Source organism: Polypterus senegalus, chromosome 1 (genome assembly GCF_016835505.1).
Source record: "Polypterus senegalus isolate Bchr_013 chromosome 1, ASM1683550v1, whole genome shotgun sequence".
Classification (NCBI taxonomy): Eukaryota; Metazoa; Chordata; class Cladistia; order Polypteriformes; family Polypteridae; genus Polypterus; species Polypterus senegalus.
The window spans coordinates 134602158-134619360 of NC_053154.1; the positions used below are offsets into that span (position 1 = coordinate 134602158).

A 17203-nucleotide genomic window follows, 5' to 3' on the forward strand; every position below is an offset into this window, starting at 1 on the left:
AAGCAACTGATCTGAAGTCATTGAGATCACTGCAATGCCCTTTCTTTGGCACCGGGATTACACAGGATGTTTTCTACAGTTTGGGAACCTTCTGCAGATTCAGGAAAATGCAGAACAGGTGCTGAAGGACCCTACAGAGCTGACTGACTCATGTTTTCAGCACCATAGGGCTGATTCCATCTAGCCCTGTGGCCTAGTCTGTGTAGAGTTTCCCAGTTCACTCCTCACTTAATCAGCAGAGACAGAGAGTCCAAGAAATGGAGGGTGAGTGGAGACCACAAGAGTGATGTCATCATGGAAGATGGTTGTGCAGGGAATACAGATGGTAATTGGGATTCCAGAACCTCCTCAGCTTGCACACAGAGGCTAGCAGTGCTGGGGGAGGCTGGATTGACAAAAATGAGTGAAACCTTTTGAAGAACAGGTTCAGTTTGTTAGCTCCATTCTTGATGCCTTCCTCTGCATGTTTTACAACCTGCATGTAGCCAGTGGTAGTCCTCCTCCCCTTCCATATTTTCTTCACATTGTGCTCAAGTTGGTCCCTCATGGAGCTGCTTCCTTAGCTCTGACTAAACCTTCTTGATTTTCTCCTTATCTCCAGATACGAAAGTCCTCTTTTTCTTATTCAGTAGGTCTTTCAGGTCCTTTGTGATACATAGTTTGTTACTGGGAAAACAGTACACTGTCTTTGTGGAAATTGTGTTATCCACACAAAATGTAAAGTAGTCTGTAATATAGTTCGTCTATGTCCTCACTTTGTGACTCACAAAGCATGTTCCAGACAATTTTCTCAAAGACATCTTTCAGAGCATTGTCATTTCTGCTCAGTCCTGGTGGTGACTGGCAGTTGCGGGACAATAGGTTTATTTGTGGGTATGAACTACACCAAATTATGCTCAGACCTTCCCAAAGGTGACAAAGCAGCAGAGTTATGTGCCTGTTTAACACTGGCATATAACAAGCCCAGGATCTTGATTTCCCTTGTACAGTCCACAAAGTGTTAAATATTGTTGACGATGGAAGAAAGTGAATCATGATCCCCAGAAATTGTAATGAGTTTGTTAAGCACAATATGTACTGTGTCTGCTGTGACTGCTGTACCTCTCAAAGATGGGACATAAGCTTCCAACACAACAGCATGTGAAAACTCTCTCTGCATATAATACGTTCTTTAGCCCACCACTAGGAGCTCAATACTTTGGTTGCATACCCGTGCTTTAATTGTAATGTGACCTGGGTTGCACAATTTTCCATTCATGAAAACATCTAGTCCACTTCCTTTGTTTCTACTGCTTTTGGTCCTGCTGCTGCCTGCCCGTACGATTTTAAATCCATTCATTGCAGCTGCGGAGTCTGGCTCTAAACAACATCTCTGTGAAGTACAGAAGACTGCTGAGCTTGTTTTCTTTTCAGCTTCTGATTAGCTTTGAGAGGTCATCTATTTTAATTGCCAGCGAACATGAACTGCACATGATGATAGAAGATAGGTAAGGTCTGTACCTTCTCTTTTTATTGCGGAGCTGGGCTCCTGCTCTGTTTCCCTGGTGTCCATTCAATAGCTCTGCTGGCAGCCCAGCAATTAGCTCTGGCACTCTGGGAGACAGAGGGTGCAGGTCGGTCCGGCAGCTGCTGCCACATGTAAGTAAATGGGAGTCATTTCTCACAACTTCAGTTATCCATGTTATTCAAAAAAGATTTGCAAACAATATTAAACAACAACAAAGAGAAACAAACATGAGAGTTACTGTAGCAGAGGCAATAGTAAACAATCTGTTTTGACAAGATAAAATAAAAAACTCCAATTTTAAAGCTCAGTTGGCTCTTCATACAGACTGTTTTTGCAGACTCATTAATACATGTTCGTATTATGGGAAATCTAAAATACAGGTATAATGATGTAGGCATTCATTAAGTTTAATTAATATTCAACATGTCACTGCGGTCTATGTATCCAAATAAGTATTGCACTCCGCTTATAGAATTGTATTCTTTCACATATTGTTTCTACTTATTATTGTTATGCAACATTGCTTTTCTTTCCTTTTTTATAACTCATCCTTGCTTATACTTTCATCATTATAGTGTATTATCCATCCATCCATTATCTAACCCACTATATCCTAACTACAGGGTCACGGGGGTCCGCTGGAGCCAATCCCAGCCAACAAGGCAGGAAAGAAACCCTGGGCAAGGCGCCAGCCCACCGCAGGGCGTGCACACACACACACACACACACACACACACACCAAGCACACACTAGGGACAATTTAGGATCGCCAATGCGCCTAACCTGCATGTCTTTGGACTGTAGGAGGAAACCAGAGCACCCAGAGGAAACCCACACAGACACGGGGAGAACATGCAAACTCCACTCTGGGAGCACCCGGGAAGCGAACCCAGGTCTCCTAACTACGAGGCAGCAGCGCTACCACTGCACCACCATGCCACCCTATAGCATATTAATCTGTGAGAAATTATTTCTTAAGTTGTGGCAGGAGAAATGCTGATAAGGTCTTTTGTGACCAGCGATTTTCTAGCATGGGGTGACAAAGCTCCTAATTAAACATTGATTGGCTTATTATACCAAAACAGTATATCTCTATTAAAAAAAAAAAATCTTGGAAGGAGACGAGACGTGATTTTCTCAGAGAGAAACTTTCACGTCCCGTGAGATGAGACTTTGTGCCAAGGGATTTAACCACACCCGGGTCTGGAAATAAAAGACAAATAGTAGATGACAAAGTAGAATGTTGTAAAGAATTCAAAAACATTGATGTGATACACATGCAGAGCAGGTTAGAGATAATGGAAGTACAAAAATTTGAAAGTCTCAGAAAAATGATATTAAATGTTGCATTAGCGCAGACAAATGGAAATTATTACTCGGTGAAATAACGGAACAGTGAAAAGAGATTGAATATATCGTTCGGATTTAAACTTTAAGTCAGAGACTTGTAGATGGTCTAATTCGTGTTGCCATTTGGGAAAAGTTGTGTTTCTTCCCAATGAAGAGGTGTATCCACAAGAATTAAAGATTTGTTGTTTGGTGAAAGTGAAATCCACATATGCTGTCACGCTTGGGTAACAGAGTTGCACAGAGGCACAGGAGATTTTAGAGACAGAAACGTTATTCAGACACTTCAAACAAACATAAGTCTCTATCAGGAGTGAATGGAGCTCCTTGTGTAGTCGGAAGGGGACAGTTCCATCTCTCAATTAAAAGAATAGAAAATCTTCCTCTACATTGGGGCGTGCCTCAGGAGTGGGACCCCCCAACAGGAGCAGAGGATGTCTGGGGGAGAAGAGAGACAAGTCAGTGAGATGCAGATCACATGGCACGGCAGCAGTAGCACCAATTCAGCAGCTGATCGAGCAAAGAGGAGGTAAAAAAAAATGTATTTGTTTCCCATTGTATCACCATTTAAGAGGGGGTTTCGGTGGAGCAACCACATCTCCTTAGCGTGTGTTCAGCCCCCCCCTCAGCCCCCCCTCACAACGTGAGTGACAGAGACGTGAAGTGGCTCGCGCTTCATGCAGGCCCGGGGTTGGCAAGCAAAGCAAGTTATTTTAAATTTACAAAATGTTTTACCACACACTGGCTTTTGAAACCTCAAAACCACTGAACTTTTATTGCGGGACACTTGTCAGGAGCTGATTTGCAGATTTACAGTGCATCCGGAAAGTATTCACAGTGCATCACTTTTTCCACATTTTGTTATGTTACAGCCTTATTCCTAAATGGATTAAATTCATTTTTTTCCTCAGAATTCTACACACAACACCCCATAATGACAACGTGAAAAAAGTTTACTTGAGGTTTTGCAAATTTATTAAAAATAAAAAAATTGAGAAATCACATGTACATAAGTATTCACAGCCTTTGCCATGAAGCTCAACATTGAGCTCAGGTGCATCCTGTGTCCCCTGATCATCCTTGAGATGTTTCTGCAGCTTAATTGGAGTCCACCTGTGGTAAATTCAGTTGATTGGACATGATTTGGAAAGGCACACACCTGTCTATATAAGGTCCCACAGTTGACAGTTCATGTCGGAGCACAAACCAAGCATGAAGTCAAAGGAACTGTCTGTAGACCTACAAGACAGGATTGTCTCGAGGCACAAAGCTGGGGAAGGTTACAGAAAAATTTCTGCTGCTTTGAAGGTCCCAGTGAGCACAGTGGCCTCCATCATCCGTAAGTGGAATAAGTTTCGAAACCACCAGGACTCTTCCTAGAGCTGGCCGGCCATCTAAACTGATCTAAATCTAACTGAACTAAATCGGGGGAGAAGGGCCTTAGTCAGGGAGGTGACCAAGAACCCAATGGTTACTCTGTCAGAGCTCCAGAGGTCCTCTATGGAGAGAGGAGAACCATCCAGAAGGACAACCATCTCTGCAGCAATCCACCAATCAGGCCTGTATGGTAGAGTGGGCAGACGGAAGCCGCTCCTTAGTAAAAGGCACATGGCAGCCCGCCTGGAGTTTGCCAAAAGGCACCTGAAGGACTCTCAGACCATGAGAAACAAAATTCTCTGGTCTGATGAGACAAAGATTGAACTCTTTGGTGTGAATGCTAGGCGTCACGTTTGGAGGAAACCAGGCACTGCTCATCACCAGACCAATACCATCCCTACAGTGAAGCATGGTGGTGGCAGCATCATGCTGTGGGGATGTTTTTCAGCAGCAGGAACAGAGAGACTAGTCAGGATAAAGGGAAAGATGACTGCAGCAATGTACAGAGACATCCTGGATGAAAACCTGATCCAGAGCGCTCTTGACCTCAGACTGGGGTGACGGTTCATCTTTTAGCAGGACAACGACCCTAAGCACACAGCCAAGATATCAAAGGAGTGGCTTCAGTACAACAAATGTCCTTGAGTGTCCCAGCCAGAGTCCAGACTTGAATCCGATTGAACATCTCTGGAGAGATCTTAAAATGGCTGTGCACCGACGTTTCCCATCCATCCTGATGGAGCTTGAGAGGTGCTGCAAAGAGGAATGGGAGAGACTGGCCAAGTATAGGTGTGCCAAGCTTGTGGCATCATATTCAAAAAGACTTGAGGCTGTAATTGCTGCCAAAGGTGCATCAACAAAGTATTTTACTATTTTTATGCATTTTTATTACTATTTAATTACTGCTGCTGGAGTATGTGAATTTCCCCTTGGGATTAATAAAGTATCTATCTATCTATCTATCTATCTATCTATCTATCTATCTATCTATCTATCTATCTATCTATCTATTGAGCAAAGGCTGTGAATACTTATGTACATGTGATTTCTCAGTTTTTTTTATTTTTATTAAATTTGCAAAAACCTCAAGTAAACTTTTTTCATGTCATTATGGGGTGTTGTGTGTAGAATTCTAAGGAAAAAAATCCATTTTGGATTAAGGCTGTAACATAACAAAATGTGGAAAAAGTGATGAGCTGTCAATACTTTCCGGATGCACTGTATATGCTGAAAGATTCTTCAATACAGCTAAGGATAAAAGATAGGATAAAATTATTATTTGTGCTGTTGTGTTATAAAATGACGATTTATGGTTATATTGTTGCTTTTGTAACTTTGAGGCAGCACTGTAAGCAATTCTCAGAACTGAACCCGGTCCATCTATGGAGTTAATGCTTCCTTTTTGACATGTGTGTGGATGTACAGTTGTGAGTAAAAGCACACTCTGGAATTTTCTGGATTTTTGAGTAAATGGCCTTAATCTTAATCTTAGTCATAATATAAATAAAGTCTAATTGAACAGTTCACACAAAATGGCATATCATGTTATCTTTCATGCACAAATTGTTGAAATATTCAATAACAAAGCATTTTATGATTTATTAGGATTAAGGAAAATTAGATTAAGTTGTTCAAATCAATGACATATGCAGATCTGAGATTGTTCCCTGCCTATTAAAAAAAAACAAAAACAGAATATAGATTTGTTGATGTGTCCAATCTAAAGATATTCCAGGGGAACTCGGAAGAAAAGTTGTTGAAGCACATAAAAGTGGAAAAGCGAAAGCATTCTTTAAAGAGTTGGATCTTCATTAGCCCAGAGCCAAGTGACAAAGAACCATGAGGTCAGAGCTAAGGATATGCTGACATCATTGGCACTTGATAAATTCTGTGTCTGAGTCTACAATAAGAACGATGAACAGATTGGCATTCATGGGTGGTTGCTCTATAGTAAATCATTCCTCTCCAAAAAGCTTGATGGCATGTGTCACGTTTGCTACAGATCACCTTGATGTTTCACAACACTACTGAAACAATGTTTTATTTGGAGAAGAGATAAGAATTGATACTTTGTGTTTTGCTTGGAGAAATTAGAACATTGCATAATAACACTAAAACGTAATCTCAGTAGTGAAGAAGGGTGGTGGGAGCAGCACGGTATGGGGTTGCTTTTTTCCTCAAGGACTCAAGAGCATGCACTCATTAAAGGAGGAATGACTTTCAAATTCTGAAGGAGAATATCAGGATATCTTTATTGAGATCTGAAGCTGGAAAGAAAAGGGGTTATACAACATTCACCAAATCTGGGAATAGGTAAAACAGTACAGTAGAAATTCCACATTTTAGAATTACCAATTTAAAGCTTTGAAATCTGTGTAATGCCATGGTTTATACTCTCCTGTTGTTCTTATTACTTTGGTTCCCTGCCCTCCATACTATTTGTTGACATAGTTTATTTCATTAATGGGTACACACCGCCAATTTTAAATCACCAGATAAATGTCCATTTATCTCTAGAGCCAACAGGCTACTCACCTCTGTTTAACATTATACATCTGTGGGAAAAAAAAAAAAAACTGCAACCAGAGGACTTCAGATGACTGATGCCTGTCTAAGCAAAAAATGATCTATCTCTTTAAAATATGCACACACAGCAAAGGTTCTTTTGCCCTTCTGTCATCTAGATCTTGCCACGGCACATCACGTGCATTACCAAACAGTATGAATTATTAAAAGCCTGATGTATAAAATGAGGCAGACAGATTTCTAACCTTCTTTTTTTAATGTAGCCATTGACTGAGAAGTTCCAGTGCCCTTTTGAAAAAGCCGGTGAAATCAGAAGACAAGCCGTGGCACTTCTGGAAACATGAGTAAAATAAGAGGAAAGATGTTCATTCATCCTGTTGGGTAAAGTACTACTTGGTTTTGGTTGCCATGCTTACAGAAAGCATAATTCATAAATATATTAAATAAGCAACCAAGGACATTGTTGGCTGAATTCCAGATTTGTCTATTTGTAATTTAATAAATAGACTTTAAATACATATGGAAAATAAGATGTTGCAGTAAATATTAAGCATATTTTTATCTAATATGTTAGAATAAGGATGTATTAAAATGTGAAACTATGTGCATTACCATGTCCATTACAGGAGCACAGAATATGCTTACTTACTTCACATTTTTTATTCACTTACTTTTTGTTTTCTCATTTGGAATATAACTCCTAAATAATTGGGCAAGAGCTGTGAAACAGAGACAATAATACTTTGCAGTGGTAAAAAGAGAGCAGGAGGCCATTGGGATTTTTTGCTTCAGCTGACTGAACCTGACCTTATGAATAACATTAAAAAAACTGACCAGTTACCTAAGAACAAGAATGTCCCCTGCTCTTTAATTAATACTGTTATGTCCTCCTAGAACCTGTGCAAGTGGAGAAAGATGTGGCTTCTGGTGGACTGACAATATTATTTTAGCCAGGGGTTTATAATATTTTTCAAATACTTACCTTCAGGTTATTGCAGTAGTTAGTGTTCCTGCCTTACAGTCCCAGCATCCTAGGTTCAATCGCTGTCTTGGTGGAATCTACATATTCTCCATGCGTCTGATTGGATTTTATTCCCACATCCCAGGTGCTCACGGGGTAGGTTAATTGGTGTATCTAAACTGGCTAACTGGTATGAGTGAATGTGTGTGCCCCAAGTGAACTGGGATGGATCTTGCCTCTTGTGCCTGAAGCTTGCAGAGTAGGCTATTGAAGCCAAAACCCTAAAATGAATAAAGCAGGTTTAACAATGGTTTGAGTGGGTACTTTTAAAATTAACATTATTATTCAATTACTTGAATCAGGTATAGTCTTTAAAAAGTGAGACCCTTTGAAGGTTTCCGGAAACTAAAGACTGAAACTAACTATTGCGTCCCAGGCAGATATCAGATTGAGTTCTTGTTAATTGCTTGTCTATGTACTAAGTAATGGGATGTGGCAAAACGTGTAGCGCCGACTCGCAGATCCTGTCATTTCCGAATTAGTTGCAGTGATAAACAACTAGTATCCATTCATCCACAAGTGTTTAACAAAGCCCCAGAGAGACAGCTAACTTTCCCTGATGCTTTAAGTTTCTATAGAAACCCCAGGGTTGCCGCAGCAGCATTGCCCTGATGATGCACAGAAGCCTTGTAGCCTGGTGACAGCGTGCTTGGCGGTCCTGATCCTTCCAGACCAGCACGCTGCAGGCCACTTAGCTCACAATGATTTTGCCTATTTAGCTTCTCAGAAGGACAAAGCACCTCTTGTTAATTGGAGTGTAGATGTCAGAGCCAACTATGCTAAAGTGCTCGACTTCCTACAATCAAAGATTTGTGAAGATTGTGTCAGCGTGGGCTCCTCTCATCTAAAACCTCATGTCCCACACCAAAAGGGATGTTTCTGCAGCCAGTAAGCCACAGGGGATCCTTTAATGTTCCCATTCAGATCACAATGCAGAGTGCACGGAGGCGCAGGACCAGGTAGGGAAAGAATTTTATACCTTCTTAGTTAAAAAACAAAAAATCAAGATTAAAATTGTGTGCACTGAAGCAACAAGGAATTCGTTTATCTTTACCCATGAATCAACTGAAAAAATAATGTACTGTACATATGGAATCTCTGCCAATAAAATATTTTGCGGCATTTGGTGGCAATCTGGCATGCAGTGTGGTGTTGTGGTTAAGGTGTGGGACCTCAGACCCTGAGGTTGTGGGTTCAGATCCTACTACTGACACTCTGTGACCCTGAGCAAGCCACTTGACCTGCATGGGCTGTATTTGGAAAACCAAAAAAAAAGAAATGTAACCAATTGTATCAGAAATATTGTAAGTCACCTTGGAAAAAGGTGTCAGCCAATAAGTAAATGTAATATTTCTAATGAAAAAAGCTGAACAAAATAATATACTTAGTGGCCTTTTTGCATTATTGCAGCCTTAGGTTTACAAAAAGCAGTTGCAGGTTCCCTAGATGGTTACTGTTTCTTTTAGGACATGATCATGCTACTAGCTGCCTCCTCCAAAAAGACTTCTAAGTGCTCTAAGTCAGTCGTATTTATAGAAGAAATATTGTGCAGTAATACAAATGTGCTGGATAGTAAGAGATTCCACTTCTATGTCAAAGAATATGTTGTGATCTTATTTGTACAGTAGAATTTCCACCCTTAATTCTAAGATGGGGTGCCCTTTATATAGAATATCTCATTTCTACCCTGTCATTGTTTGTATTTTTTTATTAAGACTGTTTTTTGAGTCCTATGTCATAGTGTTAGGTTGGCAGACGGGCGATGGGGCCAGGATTTTTCTTGGCTGGCATCTATTATTGTTTGATAGAGCTTGGCTCTTTATTTCACTCTAATAAAAAAAAGTGGCTTTACAAAATAAATGAATGGATTATTTGAAAGAAAAAATATCATTAAAGAGATAACTTTCCAATCCATTTATTCATTCTGCTATACTTTAAACCAAAAGTCAGCAGATTTACAAAATGGATAAATGGACTGTTTGAAAGACAAATGTTCTTGCAGAGAAGACTAAGTAATCCATTTATTCACTTTACTATGCTTCAGATCAAAATCATGGAGACAAATATCCCACTATCATTATCTACAATATTAGTTATTTCTCATCTAAAAAGAAAAATGCTGCAATATTCACCCTATTAAGAGTAATAATTTTGCAAAGTCAGGGTAACTATAATAGCCTCTCTCCTGTGACCTGGGATTAAAATAATGTCTCCGTTCCTTATGCCAGCCGTGAAATGCAATTAAAGGAGATTGGAGTCAGGAATAGCATCTGGCCATAAACGTGTCTTTGAACTTTGAAGATTGCAACAAAAAAAAAAAAAAACTGGATGGGGAGAATGGGAGCGAGAGTAGGTGTAATGAATTATTTTTAAGCTTCTCTTCCTTTTATCTTAACCAAAGCAAGTTGCCATTGAAATCCCTTCTGGTGCCCAAGTTGTATACCTATTTTGACGCCAACCCTGTCCACCCCTCTTTTATGTGTGAGTTGGTGGGGTCACGTAGCTTGCTTGAAATTAAAAAAGGCAGCCTCCTAAGGGAAAAGAGCCTGCCCTTTCTTATATAGTTCCTCTGTGTTCCAAGACCTGAACTTTTCCACCTGACTTCTATACTCTGTCTCATTCCCTTTATCAATACAACCTATAAGTGCAGAATCATCTGAGAATCTCTGCAAGTGACATGGCCTGGTATTATATTTATAGTCTCAGGTGTACAGAGTGAAGAGAAAAGGAGCTCCAGTTGTTGTGCTCCAGTGTTATTCACATCCGTATCAGAGACATACGGAGGTGTGGCAGAAAAGTAATGAGACAAATTTTTTATTTACCAAAGTTTTTATTTTTTTCAAACATCAATGTTATCCCCTTCAAAGTAATTCCCTTGGGCAGCTACACACCGATGGAGACGTTGTTCCCATTGTTGGTAGCAGCGCTGGAAGTCTTCAACCGGTATGGTCTTCAGCATGTCCGTTACACTCTTTTGGATGTTTTCTAAAGTCCCAAAATGACGTCCTTTGAGGACATTTTTCAGTTTAGGAAAAAGGAAAAGTCACATGGACTGAGGTCAGGTGAATAAGGGGGCTGGGGAACCACAGGAATGCCTTTTGAGGTCAAAAATTCTGTTATGGAGAGGGCAGTTTTTCGGCACCATTTTGGCACAGACCTTTCACATGTGCAAATGTTCAGTCAAAATTTGATGAACGGTAAATCTGTTCAAATTTACTTGTTCACTCAACATTCTTAATGTTAAACGACAGTCTGATCTCACAAGAGTGTTCATACGTTCGATGTTTTCATTGGTTTTCGAAGTTGAAGTCCTCCCTGAACGGTGTTCATCTTCAACGTGTTTTCTGCCTTCCAAAAATGATTTGTGCCAGCGAAAAACTTGAGCTCGGGATAAAGAATGTTCCCCATAGGCCTGTTTTAACTTTTCAAACGTCACACTTGCCATTTAATGGCACAGCGTTGCTCCAAATTCCGCTGTTCCATTTTGCGTGACACACAACCAAAAACACAACTTTGCTAATAGCAGTAACAAAAATCACGTAGTTAACGGAAGGAGTTGAAACTCGCACTGAGCTATGGGAGGGTACTGATACACGTGCTCTATCAAGGACAACAGCGCAGCGTTGCCAGATCGCTTGCAGTGTTGCCAGTCTCATTACTTTTCTGCCACACCTCGTAGTCCTTGAGTCTCGCAAACTGCGGTCTGCCTGACAGATAGTCCATTATCCAGGACACCATAGGCTCCTCCACCTGCATAACTCTGAGTTTACTCCTTAACAGGGATGGCTGGATGGTATTGAATGCACTGGAGAAATCAAAAAGCATAATTCTCACAGCGCTGCCAGCTTTGCCCAAGTGAGAATAAGCCTTGTGGAACAGAGAGATAATTGCATCCTCCACTCTAATCTTTGCCCGATTGGCAAACTACGGAGGGTCCCGGTGGATTATCACAAAATGGCTCATATAGTCCAGGACCAGTCTCTCAAAGGTCTTCATGATGTGAGACGTACGTGCCACTGGTCTGTAGTCATTAGGTGAAGAGGCGCCCACCTTCTTTGGAACACAAACAATACAGGATATTTTCCACAGAAGTGGCACTTCCTGAAGCCTTAGGGACCAACTGAACAGGTGACTGAGGACACCACACAGTTGTTCAGCACAGGCCTTAAGAACTCGAGGATTGAATCCATATGGTCATGCAACTTTTCCTGTGTGTAGCTTCCTCAATTGTCTCCTTTGTCTTCAGTTATGGACAGTCCACACTGATGTTCAGAGATGGACTTGTCAGTGGCCATTCCAGTTGATGTGGTAGAGATGGTGTGAGGAGATTGATCATTGGAAGAAGGTAACAGTGGGAGGGAATATCTATTAAAAAATTGTTTCAAGGCATCAGCTTTGTCCACATCCCCTTATAGCACCTGAACCCTGGATTGGCCAAATCTAGTAATTATACCCAGACCATTCCAGACATCCTTCAGTTTTTTTTTGTTTAGCACACATTGTACATCCTTCACTTCTTCTATAACTCTGTGATGGTCAGTGTGATTTTCTATGCTGTGGTGTGCTGGGATAATAACATCACTTCAAGAGAGGCCCACCAAATTAACAGGCTAATTAAAAGGACAAGCTCAGTTGTAGGACACACTCTGGATCGACTGTAGGTAATAGCAAAGGAGAGAAGTTAAACAAATATGAGTGCTATTATGAACAATGCTGAACATCCTCACCTTCTTGACACAGTAACACTGAGTACATTCAGCCAACTAATTATTCAGCCAAAGTTTGTCAAGAAACACTACTGGGGCTCCTTTGTACCAGCATCAATATGTCTGCATAATGCCTTACTGTGACTGTGACAGCCAAGTTAGAATTTTTTCTTTGTTTTGAATTTTCTTGCTTTGTAGTCATTCCAGTGTGTGTTTGGACCAATGTATATGTGTGTGGGTGTGAGTGTGTGTATTTATTTATTTAAACAGCATCTGTAAAAATCCACATTTCCCCCTGAGGACAAATAAACTGGAGGATCTCAAAGAAAACTCATATGGATAAAGTAAAAATGGGAAGACTTAAGATGCATTTTAAGAATCAGGAGCTGTGAGGCACCACTTGATAGGGTCTAAGAAAGGTTTGTTTAAATTGTTGTATATAAGGGCTTGCTGTATATTAAGAATTGAATTTTATATACAGTAATGACAAAGACACTCATTGCTATTTTGTAAAGCTTAAGAACCAAAGACGAAAAATCCAGGAAAACAGAGCGACTAAGAACATGCTCTTCAACTACAGTAATAAGTCGATTATCTAAATACTGTATCTATCATCCAAACCATTGCCACAAAACCCATTACTGTTTGCAATGCTGAATTCATTTTTGAATGCTTTTTCAAAGATATATACAATATAGTGTTGAGAAAAATGGTAAAGTTTATTTTCAAATACAATTCCCAAAAAATAAACTGCTTAAAAAACTTAAATGAACACTTTGAAAACACGTCAGATCTCAGTGGGAAAAAAAATCCTACTGGATATCAATACTGATAAGGACTGGGTAATGTGTTAGGTATGAAAGGATGCCACATCATTTGATGGAAATTAAAATTATCAACCTACAGAGGGTTGAATTCAAAGACAAAAGTGAAAAAATGATGCGTCAGGCTAGTCCATTTTGCTAAAATGTCATTGCAGCAACTCAATATCGTACTCAGTAGTTTGTATGGCCCTCACGTGCTTGTATGCATGCCTGACAAAGTCAGGGGGTGGCGGTGCGGGGGAACATGCTCCTAATGGGACGACAGATGGTGTCCTGGGGGATGTCCTCCCAGTATATTTTTGCAGGCAGACTTGCAATTTTAAACAGTTGTTTGGGTGAATTTTAAGAACTTTTGGACCCTAGGGGTCATTTGGCAGCCCAGACCTTTAACACCACCTGATCTTCCATGGCTCCTTCCATATGTGGCTTCACATACTTCCCGCTTGCACATTCACACTGCTGATTCCTTGCACTGCACTTGCTGCCCATCACTTCATAAGATGATCCAGACCAGGATCCTTCCTGAGGCTCACTGGTTGTCACATACCCTGGCCAATAGAGTCAAACTAGTTTGATTATCCAGACTATTACATTAACCAAACCAACCTTGGTTCCAATTAGCTAGGATAATCAACATTCTTCTGTATTGTGTTGTTTGTACAAATGAAAGAAAAAGAAATTAATATTATAGTTGCTTGCCTTTATTCTTACTTACACTGCCAGGTATCCTCTAACTAACTCTACTTTCCTACAGTTTCCTTTTTATATTCAAGTATAGTGGCCTCTAGTGGATACATTATACAATAGCATTCTATTATATTATTATTGCATCACAATGAAAATACAGAGCTTCCCCCTTTCCTAGAAATAACCAGATAAAGATGTTGTAAACAGAACAGCAATATGTTCCTTTAATGATTAGTGGATGAAACCCCATGAAGCTTGTGAGGTTGTAATGGAAAAAGACCTGAAGTTTCACAACTTAGAAAACAGGAACATCTTTTGGTTTACAGAAAGCAACCATGACTGTCAAAACAGCAGAGGAAGCATTTGTACAAGCATTGCTTCAATCAGGCAACTGCTGTAAAAGCCTAAAAACACTCTGTGTGTATCATGATATGATATTCTGGTAATCATGTTGTCATTTAAATACTACAATAAATTAACATTTTATCATGTGTGACAGTTTTCAAGACTTACTAAAATAATGTCTAACCAATAACCAATATGACTATAAGCCCAAACGACTCATAATTATGTAACACGTTTTTCATGTGAGAGGGTTTTTGACATGAGACAATGTGATAGATTATTATTTTCCCAACAATGTTCGGTGAACTGCGATGGGTTGGCACCCCTGCCCGGGATTGGTTCCTGCCTTGCGCCCTGTGTTGGCTGGGATTGGCTCCAGTAGACCCCCGTGACCCTGTGTTCGGATTCAGCGGGTTGTAAAATGGATGGATGGATGGATGTTCTGTGAATAATAGTATTAAGGGGAAATGATCCATAATGGAATGTAGGGAATATGTTTTTTGAGCAGGGAACATACAAGAAAGTTTAGGAACTGCACCTACAGTAATAATGACACGTTATAATTCCACTGCCTAAGAAATGTACAGTATTGTCAAAATGTTCCCACACTCTTGAATACTTTTGTCCACTTCTGGACTCCATATTTAACTCAATAATAAAATACAATTAGTAGTTTCCCATTTCCTTTTACAGCTTGTAGAGTGTGGGACACTGAAAAATGTAGAAGAAGTCAGAACATTCCCAGTGTTTTCAGTGACGTTCAAAGGTTCGGACATCATTGGTCACATGGCAAGAGAAATTTGATACAAGTTTCACAACACTGTATTAATACAGTATTCTTCACAAAAGTGATACGAGTTTCAATGCTTTGCTGTTAAACTTCATATCCCTACCAAAGGATTAAACAGACCCCAACATTTACTTTACTTTTTCCTGACAGTGACAGTTTTATGATACTCCCTGACTTGGCTGTTGTCTTTCTTTTGTATGTTCAGTTTGTCTAGCATTTATTCACTTGTGCTAGTCAAAGCCTCCTCCGATAAACTATTCAGATGAGGTGCTTTTTACTTTTTTTGTTACTGTCTAAGCTGTCATTAAATGTATTCCATTTTCAGATAAATTTAGTTAAATTATCTATCCATTCATTATCCAACCCACTATATCCTAACTACAGTGTCACCGGGGTCTGCTGGAGCCAATCCCAGCAAATGCAGGGCGCAAGGCAGGAAACAAACCCCGGTCAGGGCGCCAGCCCACTGCAGGACACGTGCACACACACCCACACACCAAGCACACACTTGGGACAATTTCGAATTGCCAGTGCACCTAACCTGCATATCTTTGGACTATGGGAGGAAACCGGAGTACCCGGAGGAAACACACGCAGATACGGGGAGAACATGCAAACTCCACGCAGGGAGGACCCAGGAAGAGAACCAGGGTCTCCTAACTGCACCCTAGTAAAATCATTTCAAGCATATTCAGTTAGACCTTTTCAAACATGTATGTGTTGTGACACAATTGGTAAGATGTTAACTCCTGAATAACAAGCATTTCACATTTTATCAATCCTTTCTCTGAGAGAAATGTTTTGAAGTCTCGGTAGTCCAATAACATAGCAGGCGTGTGGGAGGGAACAGCTTTTTCTTGTTACTCTTCTAGGCAGTCAGAAGGCTCATGTAGGATGGATGCCCTCATGAACTGTCTGCACAGACTGTTCTTTCTGAATTCTGCTGTGTATCTGGGTCAGGGTGAACTGGACATGCAGTCTCTATCTGGGTGCCATCATCTTTTGAAAGGCAGGTGTAGCAGATACTAGCCTGTACAGTATGTAACACACTAGAACCAGACCAATCTCTTGTAGGTAACAAAACCAATTAGGTCTTGTGGCGGCATATAATAGTGAAGACCATGGTGTAAAAAAATGTATAATCATCCAGGTCCAAAAAGATAATAGATGGCAGTTACTACTGATGACCCCATTCAGTTCCCCTCAATACAATCCACATGTGAATGTGATACTAGTGCTCATTCTTTTCTCTTTCTCCAGTACAGCAGCAAGCACATACAGTATGAACTAATTAGTCACATTGACCTTGGAAGTCACAGTTTCTGTTCTACTGTTATAGGTGGCATCAGAGTTTTTTTTTATGTACCAATCCATTCAAGTTTACTATGACCCAAACTTGTAATGATGTTTTTAATGAAAATGTACTGAATTAGTGATTATATTGTCATCTAAAATGAATTAGTGATTATAATGTTGTATAAAACACAGAACTCTTTTATTAAGTCCACTCCCTACAAAGGCAAGGCTCTACTACACAGACTCTGGCTACAGTTGTGATAGAATCTGTGGCTAGTTGAGTGGCTGGCAGTTAGTTGCCTTTAAAAAAGTGGCATGCAGCGTGCAAATGACACCATGTGAATCAAATATTGTCTGCATTTCCAAAGAGGAATCCACACGGATAGCTGAAGTGGATGGAGTCATTTATCTGTTTTTTATTTTTGTTGTATGTTTGGCTAAAAACTTTATCCAAGGCAGCTTTTACATTCATTTTTACATGGATTGACATAAAATGTGAAAGCATCAATTGTCTTTGTCCTTCCACTCTGTCTGTCCATGTCTATCCTCATGAAAAAACCAATGGACCGTGTAAGAAGCGCACTATAATTTTTACAAAGAAAATCACGAAAATCATTTTGCTGGGTCGGGGCCCTACATGGATGCGTAGTTCGCATATGCCTAAGAACACGCCTGCCCAGCCACAGCGGATGCATAAACCAGTGTGTTTCTTCGTGCCGGTCCCAAGCCTGGACAAATGGGGAGGGTTACATCAGGAAGGGTCTCTGGTGTAACATT

At 40.2% G+C, this 17203-nt stretch overlaps 1 protein-coding gene across 2 annotated transcripts in view; it reads left to right on the top strand.

Annotated features, from left to right (window-relative positions):
- The first annotated feature begins 1386 nt into the window (after nt 1-1386).
- Nucleotides 1387-17203, top strand: part of LOC120532582 (calcium-activated potassium channel subunit beta-3-like) — a 39052-nt gene continuing 23235 nt past the window's right edge. Inside the window, exons 1-2 of one of the 2 annotated variants that reach the window (XM_039758715.1) lie at nt 1387-1487; nt 7021-7138. In XM_039758715.1, the coding sequence (XP_039614649.1) occupies nt 7098-7138 (41 nt within the window). In that variant the 5' untranslated portion in view covers nt 1387-1487; nt 7021-7097. Of the gene's footprint in view, nt 1488-7020; nt 7139-8519; nt 8738-17203 lie in introns of those variants that run through there. The other variant, XM_039758707.1, reaches the window with a different exon arrangement.